Below are 17,038 nucleotides of genomic sequence, written 5' to 3' on the forward strand. Positions count from 1 at the left end.
TGTGTGTTGATTTAAACATTATATGCGATGTTGCTAAGGACGAATTTCCTTATTTATCTTTTAATAACAATACAAATCAAGAAAACCATTTCAATACATAATTAGGGATAGAAATTTCATGGAAACATTAAGTTTTTTAGCGGATATACACAACAATATACATGGAACAAGCCCGAGTTGATTTCTCTCTTACACACAAAAGCATGCCCTTAAACATTACAAACTTAAATATACATTAAACTTATTAATCACATGATTAAATTAATGTTTTGAAAACGAGTTTTGATAAAACTGAACATATTAAAACACGAAGGGAATGCAATAATTCACTGTTACGTGATATTGAATATGTAAACTGCTTTATGACTTAAATATATAGGAGGTCAACATACTTCTTTTGCAATTGTAATATTTAATAAAAAACAGGTATTGCGGATGGTATTAATATCCTTTCGTCAACTATTGTCGTCTTGTCGAACAATTTAGTCTAAAAATAACTGATTTCTTGGAAGAACCGATCGTCTACGTGCACCGAAATTCCACGTGCAAGTCGAGTTTTTGTCAGATGTCAAATTTCCTACATTGATATCAATACCTTTGTCATTTTGGTCGCATATGTAGTAGGGGACAGAGTGGGCATAGAATGAGGATGATTTCAATTAAGGTAATAACTTATTTTTATTCCTGAAACATTATTCTGATGTACATTAATTTCGCCAATAACGGAACACTAGCTACTTTTCACTCGTATAATTGAATCATATTGTGATAAGTTCATCGCAAGAAAAAAACAGAAAAAAATGTATTTCTTTTCATATGCGATACAATCATATTGCTTTACCGATCTTTAATGTTGAAAAAATAGCGCTAACTTTGGCAGCATTTTTTCCAACAACCGAAATGTGACTTCGTGGTAAGGGTCCTAACTTAATGTTGTTGTTACTCTGTACATGGTTGGACCCAATTTGAATGAGTGAAATCAATATGCTGACCTTTTTTTCGAAATATTCCCTCCCTCCATTACACGACAGTCCGTCCGCCCGTCCGTCAGTTTGACTGTCAATCCGTCATCAGATTTCAACACGAAATAGTTAACACTTAATAAAAAATATTTCGTTAGTATATAATTCCTTTGTGGGAACAAAACAAAATACAATAAATTTAATGAAATACCAATAACAATTTATTTTTACATATATTAAAAACGTGTGTTGTGTTAAGACGTTTTTCAATATGAGACGCGTTCTGACAAAACTGGGCATAATGCATGTGCGTAAAGTTTCGTCCCAGAGTAGCCTGTGCAGTCCGCACATGCTAATCAGGGACGACACTTTCCGCTTTTAATGACATTTTTCGTTTAAATGAAGTCTCTTCTTAGCAAAAATCCAATTTTGACGGAAAGTGTCGTCCCTGATTAGCCTGTGTGGACTGCACAAGCTAATCTGGGACGACACTTTTCGCACATGCATTAAGCCCAGTTTTCTCAGAACGCTGCTCATATGTTATGCATGAGATGTTATCGTAGTCATAGTTCTGTTTGTAATTGCAATGCTGACAGAAGTATCGATCGTGACACAAACAGGTAAAAGAGTGTGTTCATCTTAATTCACTTCGTGGAAAGCGCAAACAGATTTGATGATTATTTGTTAAACGCATGTAAATCAACTTATATAAGAACTGTAAACGGTAGACTATTTCAAAAAAGGAGTTGGCAAACTAACTTGTTTTACCCGTAATGGGGAAAGTACAGTAGAATATTTGTTAACATCATTCAAAACTTTCACGATGTACCCGATTTTAAGGTGCACGATTTCACGGAATATTCAAATCATGACCCAGTGACATTTGCTCTGAGCACGAACAACCCGGTTACACACTCTAAAAATAATCAGTGCGTATACGTTAAATGGATACCAGAGTACAGAGATAATTTCGTGCACGACATATTAAACGGTACTCAAGAACAATCAGGTGTTCACTCGCGATGCGATCCGGATTTATTATCGGAGTTCACTTATTTCCTAATTAAACGAGGTGAACAATATTTTAAACATTTATTTTATTCTTTCCGGTGGTTTATAGAGAAATATCAGTGAATTAAAACTGATAATTTCACTGTTTCAAACAGCGAAATTAACAGTGAAATTTATCGATAATTTTCACTGTTTACTGTGAAATGACGTCATTTTTTTACGAAATGACGTCATTATCCCAGCGTAATTCTTTAGTTAAACTCTTAACAATGTATATAAACGGTGAATAATTTTAATAAAAAGAAAATTGGTTAAATTCGGTGAAATGTCGATTTTAATTAACGAGTGATCATTGAAAATATATATTTTCACGAGTGGCTGCGCCTTTAACTCTTAAACTCAACTTTAATTATTGTAATTTATTAACAGTTAGATCTAAATATGAAATGATTCTACTTCTTTTCTGTTAACGCCGATTTCTGTTAACACGTACAGTTTTTTGTTAACTGATTATGATATGAATGTGATTTTTTGCCTGTTTCCACTGTATTTTGTTAATATCTGTATTTTGATAATATAAAGTTTAAATTCTCAATTCAGTGTGTATATAAACACACAACACTCTCACGCATAATTTATAATTATTTGTATTACTATTTGTTTGTTCACGCATGTATGGCTGTTTTATTTTGATCACGATGAGTTGTGAAATGCTTAAGTGATTGAAATATTTGTTCTGTTCTGTAAAAATAATGAAAAACAAATAATGCATGTCAAGATGTTAAGGTTCATAATCAATTCATTTTAGTAACAAACTTATTACAAATGTTTGTCTTATAGTGCGAAAAAGTATAAATTATCACAATGCTGCGCACGCATATTTATATTGGCATGTGCACATGTTTCAACGCTTTAACGCTATTTCAGGAATTTTCTATTTAAATCTTACTAGGTACATGTGTAATTAAAAAACATTCAGCTACCAATTTCAAAATACATACGATATTATTATTGTCCCCTACCGGTGAAACCGGAGGGGACTTATGGTTTGCGCTCTGTGTGTCCGTCAATATGTCAGTCAGTCGTCAGTCAGTCAGTCTGTCACATTTTGCTGGATCATGCGATAACTTTAAAAGTTTTTAATATTTTTCATGAAACTTTAAGCATGGATAGATGGCAATATGGATAATATGCACGTCATTTCATTTTGTTCCAACGTTAAAAATTCTGGTTGCTATGGCAACAAATATATAAAAGATATGACAATGGTGAAGGGTAGAGGTCCATATTGCTTGACAATAGTCTTGTTTAAAGTGATATTATGGGCATTTTTCACTGTTGAATTGAGCTGAAAAAAATTAACAGGTCAAAAGAGTTAGTTAAAATGTGGTTACTGACTAATTGTCTGCAACTCATCTTGCTACCAGCTGTTTATAAAAATATATTATATATTCGATATTTTACATGACTCACCCAGTCCTGTAAGCAGAAATGAACCGTAAAACAAAATTGTGTCTTTGTGTCCTATGAACGAATTGGCACTAAAACTAAATTTAGGTTCACATCGTACATGCATGATCAGTTGTCAAACGATTTGTTGATATTCAAATGCATTATTTTTCTCTTTCTGGGATATTGTTTTTGTATGTTGATGCTGCATTAACAAATATAAGGGTATATGAAGTGAAAACACCAAAAATAAACAACGGTTGCGATAGACACCTGTAAACTGTTAGATTCCCAAAATATCACTTTAATATTTGTCGCGCAGATGAAACCGTATCCTAAGCCTATCGCCTATATTATCTTAATTCAAGACCGCCTTCATGTAAAGGTGTTCGCTTTTTATCGAGACACCAATACCTTCTCTTAAAGGGATCTTTTCACGGTTTGGTAAATTGACAAAATTGAAAAAAGTTGTTTCAGATTCGCAAATTTTCGTTTTAGTTATGATATTTGTGAGGAAACAATATTACTGAACATTAACCATAGTTCAATATAGCCATTATATGTATCTTTTGACGATTTGAAAACCTAAAAATTATAAAGCGTTGCAACGCGAAACGATTGAATAATTTGGAGAGTTCTGTTGTTGTCGTTTAAATTTACAAAACTACGAAGATTGCTTATATAAAGTATAAAATACTTCAACTGTGTAAACCCGGCGGAATAGCCGAGAAGGCTAATGCGTTTTTACTTCATACTTACTCCAGGACTCCGGGGGTCACTGGGGGTAACGGCTACATTATTTTCCTTTTTTTAAAATTTTATTCTTAATTTTATACTGGAGCTTTTAAGGTCCAATGTTTACATTTATCAATATAAAGCATTTAATGACAAACTTCAAAATATGCCAAAATCTGTGAAAAGGCCCCTTTAATATATTTGCCCTCAAATACTTGTTAATATGGTTACTTGGGAATATGCTATAAACAGGGTGTTTCAGAGACGACCCATGGTATGTTGATGCACGATATGAAGCACCTGATATACTGCATCTCGGTTTAACCCATTTATGCTTAGTAGACTCTCCCATCCTTCTAAATTGCATCAATTTATTTCCAAAATTAGGGATGTCTAGTATATTTTCTATTTTTAGAATATTTCTTAATGAAACTCCTTTAATCAAACAGCGTAGACCCTGATGAGACGCCGCATCATGCGTCGTCTCATCTGGGTCTACGCTATTTGCAAAGACCTTTTTAGACGCTAGGCATTCATGGGTTAACGTCTGATGATTTGTTATGTTTGATGTCGGGAATTGAGTGTGCGAATGAACAAGCAATCCCCGAGTTCTAGCAACAGCGGTTGTTAACACAAATAATGAGTTGAACATGTATACAAATAACACAACCATTATAGTAATAAATCATCTAGGAAAATGATATATTAGCGTTTTTGTTAATGGGCGAAGATTATAAAATATGCAGTCCCTATGTATCGGAGAAACTAAGCTATATAAAAAAGGCATTAATGCTGTTCGAATTCATAAGGTCGGACAACTTCGTTAATTTCGTGTGCACGTAAAACAACGAAGAAAGAATAAATTCTGACTATTTGTTATCAAATGCACATTTTTCTTTGCATTAATTGATGCAAATGGATTGTTAATGTTAAATAAAACACCCACACTTTATTTACTACAATAATGTTCTTTATGCTGACCAGTCTTAATGCCTTGTTTTTGCAGATCATCCCTTTCCTGTTGTTTTTGAGAGCAGTACATGGAGGATTTTGGGGCAGTAGGTATTTGTAATGCATGTGATAATGACACACACATTATTTAATGTGATAGTATGCGCATTTTTCACTGTTGAATTGAGCTGAAAAGAATTAGCAGATCAAAAGAGTAAGTTAAAATGTGGTAAATGGCCAATTATCCACAACTCATCTTGCTACTAGTTGTTTATAAAAAATATATATTATATTCGATATTTTACGGAGAAAACCCGAGGTATTGTTATAGATAGCTTGTCTTGTCCGCCGTCCGCGTCTAGCTAAAACCTTAACATTTTGTCAAGGTTTTGAACATTGGCTCTAAAATCAAAGTGCTTCAACCTACAACTTTGAAACTTCATATGTAGCTGCACCTTGATGAGTTCTACATGCCACACCCATTTTTGGGTCACTAGGTCAAAGGTCAAAGTCACTGTGACCTCTAAAAAAATTCTAAAAATTTCTGACAACCTTTCATTTATTCAAAACTGCATCCGCAGCCGAGCGTGGCACCCGTTATGCGGTGCTCTTGTTATTGTGGTGATGTGCGTCTGTCCGTCCGTCCGTCCTGGCCACCTGCTCCTCCTACACTATTATTACTAGAATCTTGAAACTTACATACATGGTAGCTATGAGCATATGTGCGACGGTGACAGTGCTAGTGGACTCTCCCATCCTTCTAAATTTGATAAATTTATTTCCAAAATTAGGGATGTTTAGTATATTTATTTTTATATTTATAATATTTCTTACAGAAATTCCTTTAAGCAAACAGCGCAGACCCAGATGAGACGCCACATCATGCGGCATCTCATCTGGGTCTACGCTGTTTGCCAAGGCCTTTTTTCTAGACGCTAGGCATAAATGGGTTAACTAGTGTTGTGCCATATGAGTTAAAAGCATCCGTAAACTTGCAAAATTATTTTCATATTTACACATGAAGTATACCATCGTATGTTTCAGGTATATGCATGCCAAATCCATGTAAAAACGGTGCATGGTGTAGGAATGATGTTTGGGGGAAAATATGTATATGTACACCGGGCTGGCAGGGAATAAATTGTGATCAGGGTAGGTGTAATAATATTTAAACAAGTAAACAGACCTGAATGTTTGCAATCACCTGGTTTGTCAGGCATATTCTTGTAAAGGGTGTCCGGGACGAAAGAACATCAACTTGACATGAGCTTGTTTATTTAATATAGCAGCCAATCTTTAAAAAGATCAATAGCTGTACCATACTAGTGATGTGCCCTTCGTATTCTTAAATAATTATCATGAGCTTGAGGCTTAGGGAATTTTGCAATTGCTTTCCGGGCCTGCAAGGCTGCTGCTGTTGACTGGATGTGGCTTTACATTCATATATCATTAAGATATTTGCTTTGTTCCACTTTCGCCCTGTTGTTTGACAACATTTGATACAGATATTTCATAACAAGCCTATTAAATAGTGGTCTACCTTAAGATTATGAGACACTGCAATTCCAGTCATTGCCTTTGCGAATCATATTTTTACTTCACAAGTTAATATATTTGTTAAATTATTGTCATGACGTAAAATAAATTCTGTACCGTCCACATAACAACTTAGGCCTCGTTTTGTGCTCAAGGTTCTCAACCTTTTACACATGCTATAACGTGCAATGTATTCAGACAATATTAGTTAAATTCAACACTACATTTAACAATTTATTGTATCATAGGTAATATTCAATCTAAACATTATTTCAGATATCAACGAGTGCTTGGAACAAACTTGTAAGAATGGCGCCAGTTGCAGTAATTCTCCTGGTGCGTATTCGTGCACGTGTAAACCAGGCTGGCAGGGACAAAACTGTGATCAGGGTAAGTGTTAACATATGTATACAAGTAACCAGAATATATTTAGTTGAACTGAAGTTTTATGTCCAGCATATGACTGTATATAATTGCCGAGAAGACACGAGATTTGTATTGAATTGAAAATCTGGCAATAATTTCAACCAAACGAGTGCACTATTGCACTGGTGTGTTTTCTGCGTATAATTGCAGTCGTAGAAAGCGAACCGACACTCCATTCGGACATTTGGACATATTTTCGATTATCTGATCAACAATTATACTATTAAATTATATAGATTTTATATAAAATAATAATTATAAATTATAAATACACAAAATATATCGCTCAATAATTTGTGATTGTACTTAGATAGTGAACAAATATACGCACATCAAAACGAATATGGGAATGGAAAACGCCGTGGGTGTTTTATTCGTCTTTGGTTTAATGCTGACAAGATAAAATTACGTAATAAAATGTTGCTGTGAGCCGAGGTGCGTCAGCCAATGTCGCTGACATATACGCCTCATGTATATTGTCTCGGTCCGCTGAATATTTGATACAGTATTTATAATTGTATCCTGTTAATCTTTTATATACATAAAATAAAATTATAATGCAAAGAATCATATCCAAAATAAAATTGTGGGCTGAACAATGGTATGTCCAATTTAATCCTAGAAAGCCAGAATCAATATGATAAAATACAGGAATCAAGATACCAATCCATCAACCCATACTCGATTGAATGCACTGCCGATAAACATTTAAGGTTAAATTTATCAAATTACTTTATTACCATTAACATATTATATATATCAAAGACATGGCATGGAAACGACTATTTATATTATTAGCCGTATTAAATACTTGGTTGAAAATCCTTAAAGGATATATATTTTTCATTCATAGGGGTTACATTCGAATTTGGTGTAACATTTGATAGTTGTCGGTATAAAAAAAGTTGACTTATCAGCTATTTGAACGGACGCTGCGCGCATAGTGTCGGGTTGCTAGAAACGTCTTCAATTAATGCGTAACACTAACAGATTTGCTAAGAAGCTGTGCATACGCGAAGCGAATAACATAATTAGTTCTTTTTCAAACAATATACACAGATCTTATAACTACGTATCTCGAATGTATTGCTCCTGATTAAGTCGGAGCGAAATATACTCAATTTTATCCATAGAGAAAACAATAAACTACTCGAACAACCTGTTTGTCGAAACAAGTAATGCTGATTATAAAAACGAGATGAATAATGACGTCATACGCACCTACAAAGTTTAAAGTTCACCCACTTGTTGGCAAACGGTGGTGGTACTCACAAAGGAGCTTAAACTAGTCAATAAATATGTGCGGAAAATCTCAATTGTAAACAATAAGAATTAGCTGGTCTATTGACAGAAAAAATGATCGAATTAACCCGTATTTACTTTACGTCTGCGAGAGACGTAAACAGATGCTGTATATTGCACTCAGAACTAAACTCAGTAAAGCTAATGAACACCTTTGTATGCGCAAAGGTGTTCAACTATTATTACGTAGCTGTTATGCAGTCGAGACAATTTAAATGTCATAAATACATACCTGCTATCCTTAGCTATACCTTGTCAAGGTGGGTTAGCTCCTCCAGAAATCCTCAAGCGCCGGAATCGGCCACCTCTCCAAATGAACACAGATCAGGTTAAACATAGCACAACGCAACCTAACCAGAAATTAAGAACCGCAACTCATCTACCTTTTCTGGAGACCGCCATGCAGATCGCCATTTTTCGTTGTCATTGAAATTTAGTCTTTTTACTCACTTCTGCCTGGTTGTTTGGAATTGATCAATTGCGTGATTTATCGTTTCTGCTCTATTCAGAAATTGTTTCTTGTAAATATTTTTTTGAACATTAATTTATGTTCAGACTTTGCCGGGTTTTGATACGTGCTCATGCACTCGGGCACCTGCATTTCGTGTTATTTGTCAACAAGTTATTGACTATGTTGTACAGTGTATATACATTGTTTTACTGTTTATTTCAGTTATTTTGTTCTTTTAACACTGTTTTCTTACATAGATTCTTTTTCTTTTTCTATTTTCAGAATAATAATGAATCTACAAATTAGAGGTTCATGTGGTCACATTAAGGCTTCGTGGGATTCCAACAAGACTTGTTTGTCGTGTACTAATTGTACCGTTGATCATAAATGCTCTGTTTGCAGTGCGTGGGAGGATGCGACGTGGCAGAAAGCAATCCGTCGCAGAACGTTTCTGAGCAGGAAACGGGCAGATGAACATTCACCAGATGATAAATGCCAGGTGACTTTGCTGTCCACGGATGACAGATTGCAGCATCAGTCACCGGGTATAGGTCAAGATGGAGATCATACTGTGCTTATTCAGTTAGACAGTCGGTTAACATCTGACCATATGACGACCCCCGTCAGCCGGTCTTTGCCCGATGGCATTGGTCAAGGACTTCGACCAATGCCGGACCATTTGGCAGCCGCAATACGGTAATTACCTGGTGACAACACTGGTCATGTTATGACCGGTACGTCACCGGTTAACGGACTGGTCACCGGGGACTGGTCCGGTCACCGGTCCATGGCACCGGTCGACGGTCACCGGTCCGGTCACCGGTCCGTGGTACCGGTCACTGGTCCGTGGTACCGGTCACCGGGAATTGGTCCGGTCACCGGTCCATGGCACCGGTCACCGGGGACCGGTCCGGTCACACGGTCATCTATCAACAGTGACCGGTCCGACACCGGTCACCAGTCAATACCACCGGTCATCAGGGACCGGTCCATTCACCGGTCACCGGTCAAGACTACCGGTCACCGGTCAGGCTCATCATCATCGGACTGTTCCTCCTCTTCTTCATCTTCTTCAAAGGCATCTTGGTCGTCAACTAGTACCGACAATAGAGGTAGACATCGTACACGCTCTCCTTTATCGAGCAGTCCTCATTCACGGCGTCGATATGATCGTTACTGATCATCTCGAGATTCTAGGAGACGTTATTCTAAGAGACATCATTCCCATCGCAGCCGATCTGTTTCTCGGCATCGCAGGGATAAAGCTCGTCGTCATGCTTCACGTAGGCATTGTCGTTCCGACAACTCTTATCCTTCAACAAACTATCCTGTTTTGGATGGTAATGTCTCCATACCCATACCCTTTGTACCAGTTCCAGTTTCCAGTGTAACATTAACACATGTTGCTGTGACTGGTACAAGTTCGCAGAACTTGTCTTCTGTTGTTTATCACACCACTACGAATACTTACTCTGCACCACGGGTGTCGTCTACGCTACCTAGTTGGGTTCCTACTGCTGCTACACCGTCGAAATTGGAAACTTTATGGCTTCAAGATTCTTCTGGACAATTTTTACCGGTCAATTCTGATAATTTACCGTCGATTTCCGGGTTAAATTATCAGTGTGTTGATTTTGTGGATGGTCATTAATCATTACCAGATACTCCCAATCTGGTGCATGATAATCGGCCTAGTATTTCATCTTCTGTTTCCGCTGATTCAATGCACACTGCTGGTGTTGTAGACAAATAGGCCGATTTTGATGCAGATTCCAATAATGACACTGATCAATATTTGGCATCAATTAATCAGATCTATGAACTGATAGTTCAACTCTTGGTGATGATTATTGCCCAAGACCTGCAGAGTTGTCTACTGATTAGTTCGTATATTTGATCCCAACAGGCTTTCTAAGGCTACTTCTCGCCCTGATACACGCCTTCCTATTGGTTCTACTGTTTTATCAGTTTTTCAATCGTTATAATCAGCTAATAAGGCCATTCCAAAACGAGGAGGACTGTGGAAAATGCCTTAGGATTTGTCTGATCCTAAACAGCAGGAACGTACTAGAAGCTACAAGCCTTCGGTACCAGATCCAACTTCCGACTTGGATTTTGCCAAATTACCGGTTCATGATCCTGACATCAATAAGCTTTTGCTTAATATGCCTACTTTTTCAACATCTATTTCTGTTCCTTATTCCATGTTGGAACATATGGAAGTGAGAGAACGCAGATCTTTAGGTCTTACCAACCAGATAAATCTCATGCTTGCAACTATTTTGCAGTTGGTGTGTGATTGGTCGGATTCGGTCCCTGAAGAACTTCGTGATTTGTTGATTCATCTTTCTCGAACGACATTGTGCATTTCACATAAAGCTGCTTCTTCAATGTCGGAGATGCTGAGGATTCGTATAGATCTTATCCTTTCATCTTTACCTAAAGATTTTCTATTAGAACCAGGTATGAATTCTCTCAGAAAGGTACCTCTCTAATTAGGATTTCTTTTCGGTGGAAGGATACAAGACGCAAACTCAGCGGACAAAGATGACCAACTTCATGCTTCTATAGCTAGAAACAACTCTTGACAACGCCAATGGGCCTTTAAGCGACCAGCTTCTAGACCAACGGCAAATCCAGTAGTTAAGAAGGATAAGAGGAATAACCCTTTTTTCTAAAAGGCTTTCCGTGAATTCTCGGTTAGTTCCTAATAGACAGTCTTCATTTAACAGACCTTCTGTTTTTCAGATATCTTCTGTTAGGAAATCTGGTAGAAAGAACAAGCCTCAGCCGGATAAGAGTTATTCCAAACCTCTTTCCGGCAGGGGCGGACCTCCTTCTTATCAGCCCTTCTCCTCCGATGCCGGAAATACCAGTAGGGGCCAGACTTCTACATTTTTCAAATAGTTGGCTTCGTATAACTTCGGACGCTTGGGTTCATTCTCTTGATAAAGAAGGCCTGACTTTTCAATTCGAAAACAGACATTTTCTCGCGTCCATATAGAGCTGGTATCTCCGCATCCACATATTCCAGAGTCCATTCTCGGGCTCTTGGAAAAACAGGCGGTAGAATGGGTTACAGACACTTATTCTCTAGGATTGCTCAGTCGTCTTTTTCTTGTTCAAAAGAAAAATGGTTCCTGGAGACCCGTAATAGACTTAAACGTTTTCAACATGTATCTACTCAAACCAACTTTCAAGATGGAGACTCCTTCCTTTATAAGGAATTCCATCAAACCTCTGCACTGGGGGTGTCCTTGGATCTGGAAGATGCGTACTTCCATGTTCCTACACATCCCAACTACCGGAAGTACCTTCGTTTCGCCTTTCGAGGCCAGGTATACCAGTTCCGAGCGATGCCATTTGGGTTGGCAACAGCTCCGCTAGTCTTTACCAATCTAATGGCTGCAGTAGGAGCACATCTCAGAGTTCATGGTATTCTGCTTTTTCAGTACTTCGACGACTGGCTGCTACACCAGCTCGATCGTCAATTGGTTCTGCACCATCTGGAATTTTCTTGGAAGGATCTCCTATCATTAGGGCTCCTTCTAAATGCAGACAAATCAGATCTCATTCCGTCTCAAGAATTCATCTTTGTGGTAATGAATTTCTTAACTCACATCAACAAGGTCAGAGCGTCTCGTCAATGTATATCAGACCTTCTGGTGAAGGTCCATTGGGTTTTTTCCCTAATCTCATATAACAGCTCAAGAGTATCTCTCGACGGATTCCTGAGCTCAGTAGCAGACTTTGTGCAGTTAGGACGTCTGTTTCTTCGTCCTCTTCAGCATAACCTCTCAACTTGTTGGACATGATCTAAGGACAATCTGTTATCGCAGATTCCAGAGTAACAACCTCATCTTCAGTGGTGGCTAGACAAGGAGATTCTCTTGACAAGAGTGCCCCTTCTTCATCCGCAACCGTCTTTGTTTCTTATGACGGACGAGAGCAAGGAAGGGTGGGGTGCTCATCTAGAACCACCCAGTCTGATAGTTTCAGGGTTGTGGTCTCATCAGGAGTCACATCTACATATCAACAATTAAGAAATACGAGCGGTCTTTCTAGCTGTATCTCATTGCCAGTCACATCTTCAAGACTCTTGTGTGATCGTGTCAACAGACAACACATCAGTTGTGACTTACATTCAGGCACAGGGAGGAACACATTCTCACTCCCTGTATCTGGAAACCAGGGAATTACTTGTTCTTTGCAAGACGCTCAACATTTCTCTTCTGGCCAAATATATTCCAGGTCGCCTCAACACCCTGGCGAATGGTTTGTCTCGCAAACACCAATTACTTCCATCGGAGTGGACACTTCATCAAGAAGAGACCAATCCAATTTTTCTCATGATTGGTTATCCTCTGGTCGACCAGACACAGCCACAGACTTCCACTGTGAATCCAGTTTACGATCCAGCAGCGCGGGCAGTAGACGCGCTTTCGTTCGATTGGGACCAACTGGACGCCTACACATATCCCCCACCCATTCTGATTCCTCAAATATTGGAGAATATCATGCTCTTTCTATCGAGAATGGTCATCTTCGTTTTTATTCCTCAGATGGATCTGTAACGCTGTTATGTCAGCCAGGATTCCTTGCTAAAAATCAACTCCCATCTATGGCTTCTAAACCCTTCAAAGTTCCAAGTCTTTCTAATACTTGTGGACATGAAGATGATGATAGACTTCTTTGCCCGGTCAGGGCGTGAAGTTCTATCTTAAAAGAGTAAAGAATATTCGAGGTTCTCGCAAAAGACTTTTCTTTCCGTTAAAAAAGGGGGATGTGTCTGCGGCATCTATTTCTCGTTGGGTAGCCTCGACTATTAAGAAGGCTTATTCATCTCTCTCATCAAGGTATTTATCCCTTTTTAAGATTAGACCGCATGAATAAAGAGCTCTTTCGGCTTTGTGGACATATATTAATAATGCTCCACTTTTCTGAAGTGCTTCAAGCTGCTTTCTGGAGGAATCCGACCACCTTTTCCTTATTCTATCTTCGTTCTCTTGAGTGTCAACAAGACAATTTATATATGTTGGGTCCTCTTGTGGTGGCTCAAACAGTAGTTTCTTCCATGGCGTAAATGTGCTGGCGCTATCCGGAAACTAAAGTACAATACTGTACTTACAAAGATTATCTGAGGACATAGTTCTATTATCATTGGCTGAAAAACCTGAATATGGGTTTTGCTGTGATGGGAAAATATAACGAGACCTTCTCGCCACAGCTACAAATTCAGCTAGGGATAGCAGGTATGTATTTATGACATTAAAACAATTTTTCTTAAAATAAAATTCATTTTAATTATTAAATACTTACCTGCTATAGGAAAGTTCCACCTCCCACCCCGCTCATCGTTTAATATTTTCATATAATTTTGAAAAGGAAGATGAGTTGCGGTTCTTGATTTCCGGTTAGGTTGCGTTGTGCTATGTTTAACCTGATCTGTGTTCATTTGGAGAGGTGGCCGATTTCGACGCTTAAGGATTTCTGGAGGAGCTAACCCACCTTGAAAAGGTATAGCTAGGGATAGCAGGTAAGTATTTAATAATTAAAATGAATTTTATTTTAAGAAAATTTGTATTTCATTATTTATGTGTATACGTCTCATTCCGGCGACAATCAGAAATAAATTATTTTAAGTAATATTCATAAAATCAGAGCTTAAACAATTGAACATGCTTTATACGGCGAAGTTCTAGTTGTCCATTACAAAATACGGGTACTTTCGATGCAGTTAATTTTTACTTAAAAGGAAGCAAACCTTCCGACACCAATCTTGCTGTCATAGAAACCAGTTTCTCTTCTGGTTCAACATTTGCTTCTAAACCTTGGTCTGTTCTTATCTATCTCGTTGTCTTGACAATACTCCATTAAATAACTGTTTCTATCTGTAATGCATATTTTCCCTTGAAACGATAACACATGGTTTAAATTTATATTCGAAGACGTTGTATTATATCAAATTTGATTCATATTTCATTGATGTGACTTAATTTGAATACCTCAGATATTTATGCAGCAACACTCTATATTATGGCTCTTTTCTTTCGTATATATATTTTTTACGTGCGGATAATAATCATTTAAAGGGATCTTTTCACGGTTTGGTAAATTGAAAAATTGAGAAAAGTTGTTTCAGATTCGCAAATTTTCGGTTTAGTTATGATTTTTGTGAGGAAACCGTATTACTTAACATTTGGCATGGTCTAATATAGCCATTATATGCATATTTTGACGATTTAAAAACCTGAAAATTATAAAGCGTTGCAACGCGAAACGATTGAATAATTTGGAGAGTTCTGTTGTCGTTTAAATTTGTGAAACTACAAGGATTGCTTATATAACGTATAAAATACGCATCGTATGCATGCTTGGCAGGATAGCTCAGTTAGCTAATGCGTTTTTACGTCAGGACTCCGGGGGTCACTGGTTCGAGCCCTGCTGCGGGCTACTTTTTTTTCCTTTTTTAAATTTTATTTTTGATTTTTTACTGGAGCTTTTAAAATTTAATGTTTACATTTATAAATATAAAGCATTTAATGACAAACTTCAAAACATGCCAAAATCTGTGAAAAGGCCCCTTTAATTATGTTTTGAATATTCATTTGTGTTCAAAAAAATTATAAATGTTTTAACCAAAATCGATATGTTCTAAAACGTTCGAAAAAAATCATATTAGTCACACCGAATCAAAACACGGATACATTATTAAGTCATTTGAAACTTTCAAAACTTGATAACACATTTGCTATAATTGGTAGCTGATGCAGATTTCCAATGTTTCCATTCGAATTATAAAAAAAATGATCACTAAAATAAATTTAAAAGCCTGCTGTTTATAAGGTGATGTCAAAGTTTCAATGCAAGGAGCTACACTTTCGACAAACGGATTAATATGGGCTGATTGGGTTCCCAACCTAGCCATCGATGGAAGAACTGGTCAACCTGACGAATGTGGATGTTGTTCCGCCATGAAAAGGCCGACCTGGCTTCAATTAAGTCTACCACAAACATATTTTGTGAAGTGGGTTATACTTTATGGGCGTACAGACCAAGGTAGTATTTTAGTTAAGATTAATGAATGTGTTTTTTTAACCCTAGCTGTATTGTTTATGGTATGATACATGTACATACACTTATTTTATATGGTGTTCAATGAACATGACATGTAGGGTGGCACGAAAGGTAAAATTATAGTTTGTATACAAGTGAATCTAAATTTGTAAAATTAATATTTTATTTTAAAATTATTAAAATATATTGAAAATAAGGCTGCCTAAATTTCAGTTAGACATCAGCTAAGGAATATTGTAATGCTTGGTGGTTATGACGAGCATCACATGGTCGAACAACAGGCCACTAGTTTTTCTGATACCATACGAACCTATGAGATAAGTCCGCCACAGGCTATGCAAGCAATACGCGTGATTGGCAATGGAATAGACTATATGACAATATGCGAAATAGAAGTTTACCGACAAAAAGGTAAAGCATCTTAATTGATCAAGCAATAATTAAATTATAATGTTGGTGTTATGCGATTAATAGTTTTTGTTACAATTATGTGAAATAAATGTAGATAAGTATCAATATAAACGAAACGATTAGGATTGACAACTTGATATGAACGCATTTTCTTCTGAAGACAAAATGTTTCTAGTTATCTTAATTGAACTTTTTTTAGATTGCGTGAATGGAAAATATGGCCCTAATTGTGAAAACAGATGTAATTGTCGGGAAGGACCTTGTTACACGATAAATGGTACCTGTGGGTCAGGATGTCAGGATGGCTGGAGAGGAGCCGCATGCAACGAAAGTAAACTATTTATTTATTGTCAAGGCCGATTACAAAATACAGTGAACGGTAATTAATGCATGGTAATGAAATAAAAGTCAATAAAAACACGAGCAACAACCCTCAATAAGAATCCATAATATTTATAATTGTGTTGCTTAAATGTATTTAAAACCTTTAAAAAGTAGAATAGGTCTTTTGACAAAACACTTAAATTGTTATTATTATAGTTGATGTGCGATATTTTAACAATTTATTCATGTGACGAACATTATTTGCTCCGAAAACTTTGACACAACAAGTCTTTATATATCATCATATGCCTTTTAAAAAGTAGAACCAATGTGCATATGTGCACGGAAAGGGCCGTATGCACACAAATGTAAATTAAAACAAATTGAAGATCGCCGTGGAGCG

The 17,038-nt window shown here is 37.0% G+C and overlaps 1 protein-coding gene across 50 annotated transcripts in view; it reads left to right on the forward strand.

The window, feature by feature from the left end:
* The first annotated feature begins 587 nt into the window (after positions 1-587).
* The window catches only part of LOC127860601 (fibropellin-1-like), a 38,897-nt gene continuing 22,446 nt past the window's right edge, over positions 588-17,038 (forward strand). For 43 of the 50 annotated variants that reach the window (XM_052398779.1, XM_052398782.1, XM_052398774.1 and 40 more), the window contains exons 1-7: positions 592-664; positions 5,164-5,215; positions 6,153-6,260; positions 6,921-7,034; positions 15,670-15,882; positions 16,114-16,311; positions 16,511-16,642. In XM_052398779.1, coding sequence (XP_052254739.1) covers positions 644-664; positions 5,164-5,215; positions 6,153-6,260; positions 6,921-7,034; positions 15,670-15,882; positions 16,114-16,311; positions 16,511-16,642 — 838 coding nt within the window. In that variant the 5' untranslated portion in view covers positions 592-643. Of the gene's footprint in view, positions 665-5,163; positions 5,216-6,152; positions 6,261-6,920; positions 7,035-15,669; positions 15,883-16,113; positions 16,312-16,510; positions 16,643-17,038 lie in introns of all 50 variants that reach the window. The other 7 variants (XM_052398795.1, XM_052398763.1, XM_052398794.1 and 4 more) reach the window with 3 other exon arrangements.

This window comes from Dreissena polymorpha, chromosome 15, assembly GCF_020536995.1.
Source record: "Dreissena polymorpha isolate Duluth1 chromosome 15, UMN_Dpol_1.0, whole genome shotgun sequence".
In the NCBI taxonomy this organism is placed as follows: domain Eukaryota; kingdom Metazoa; phylum Mollusca; class Bivalvia; order Myida; family Dreissenidae; genus Dreissena; species Dreissena polymorpha.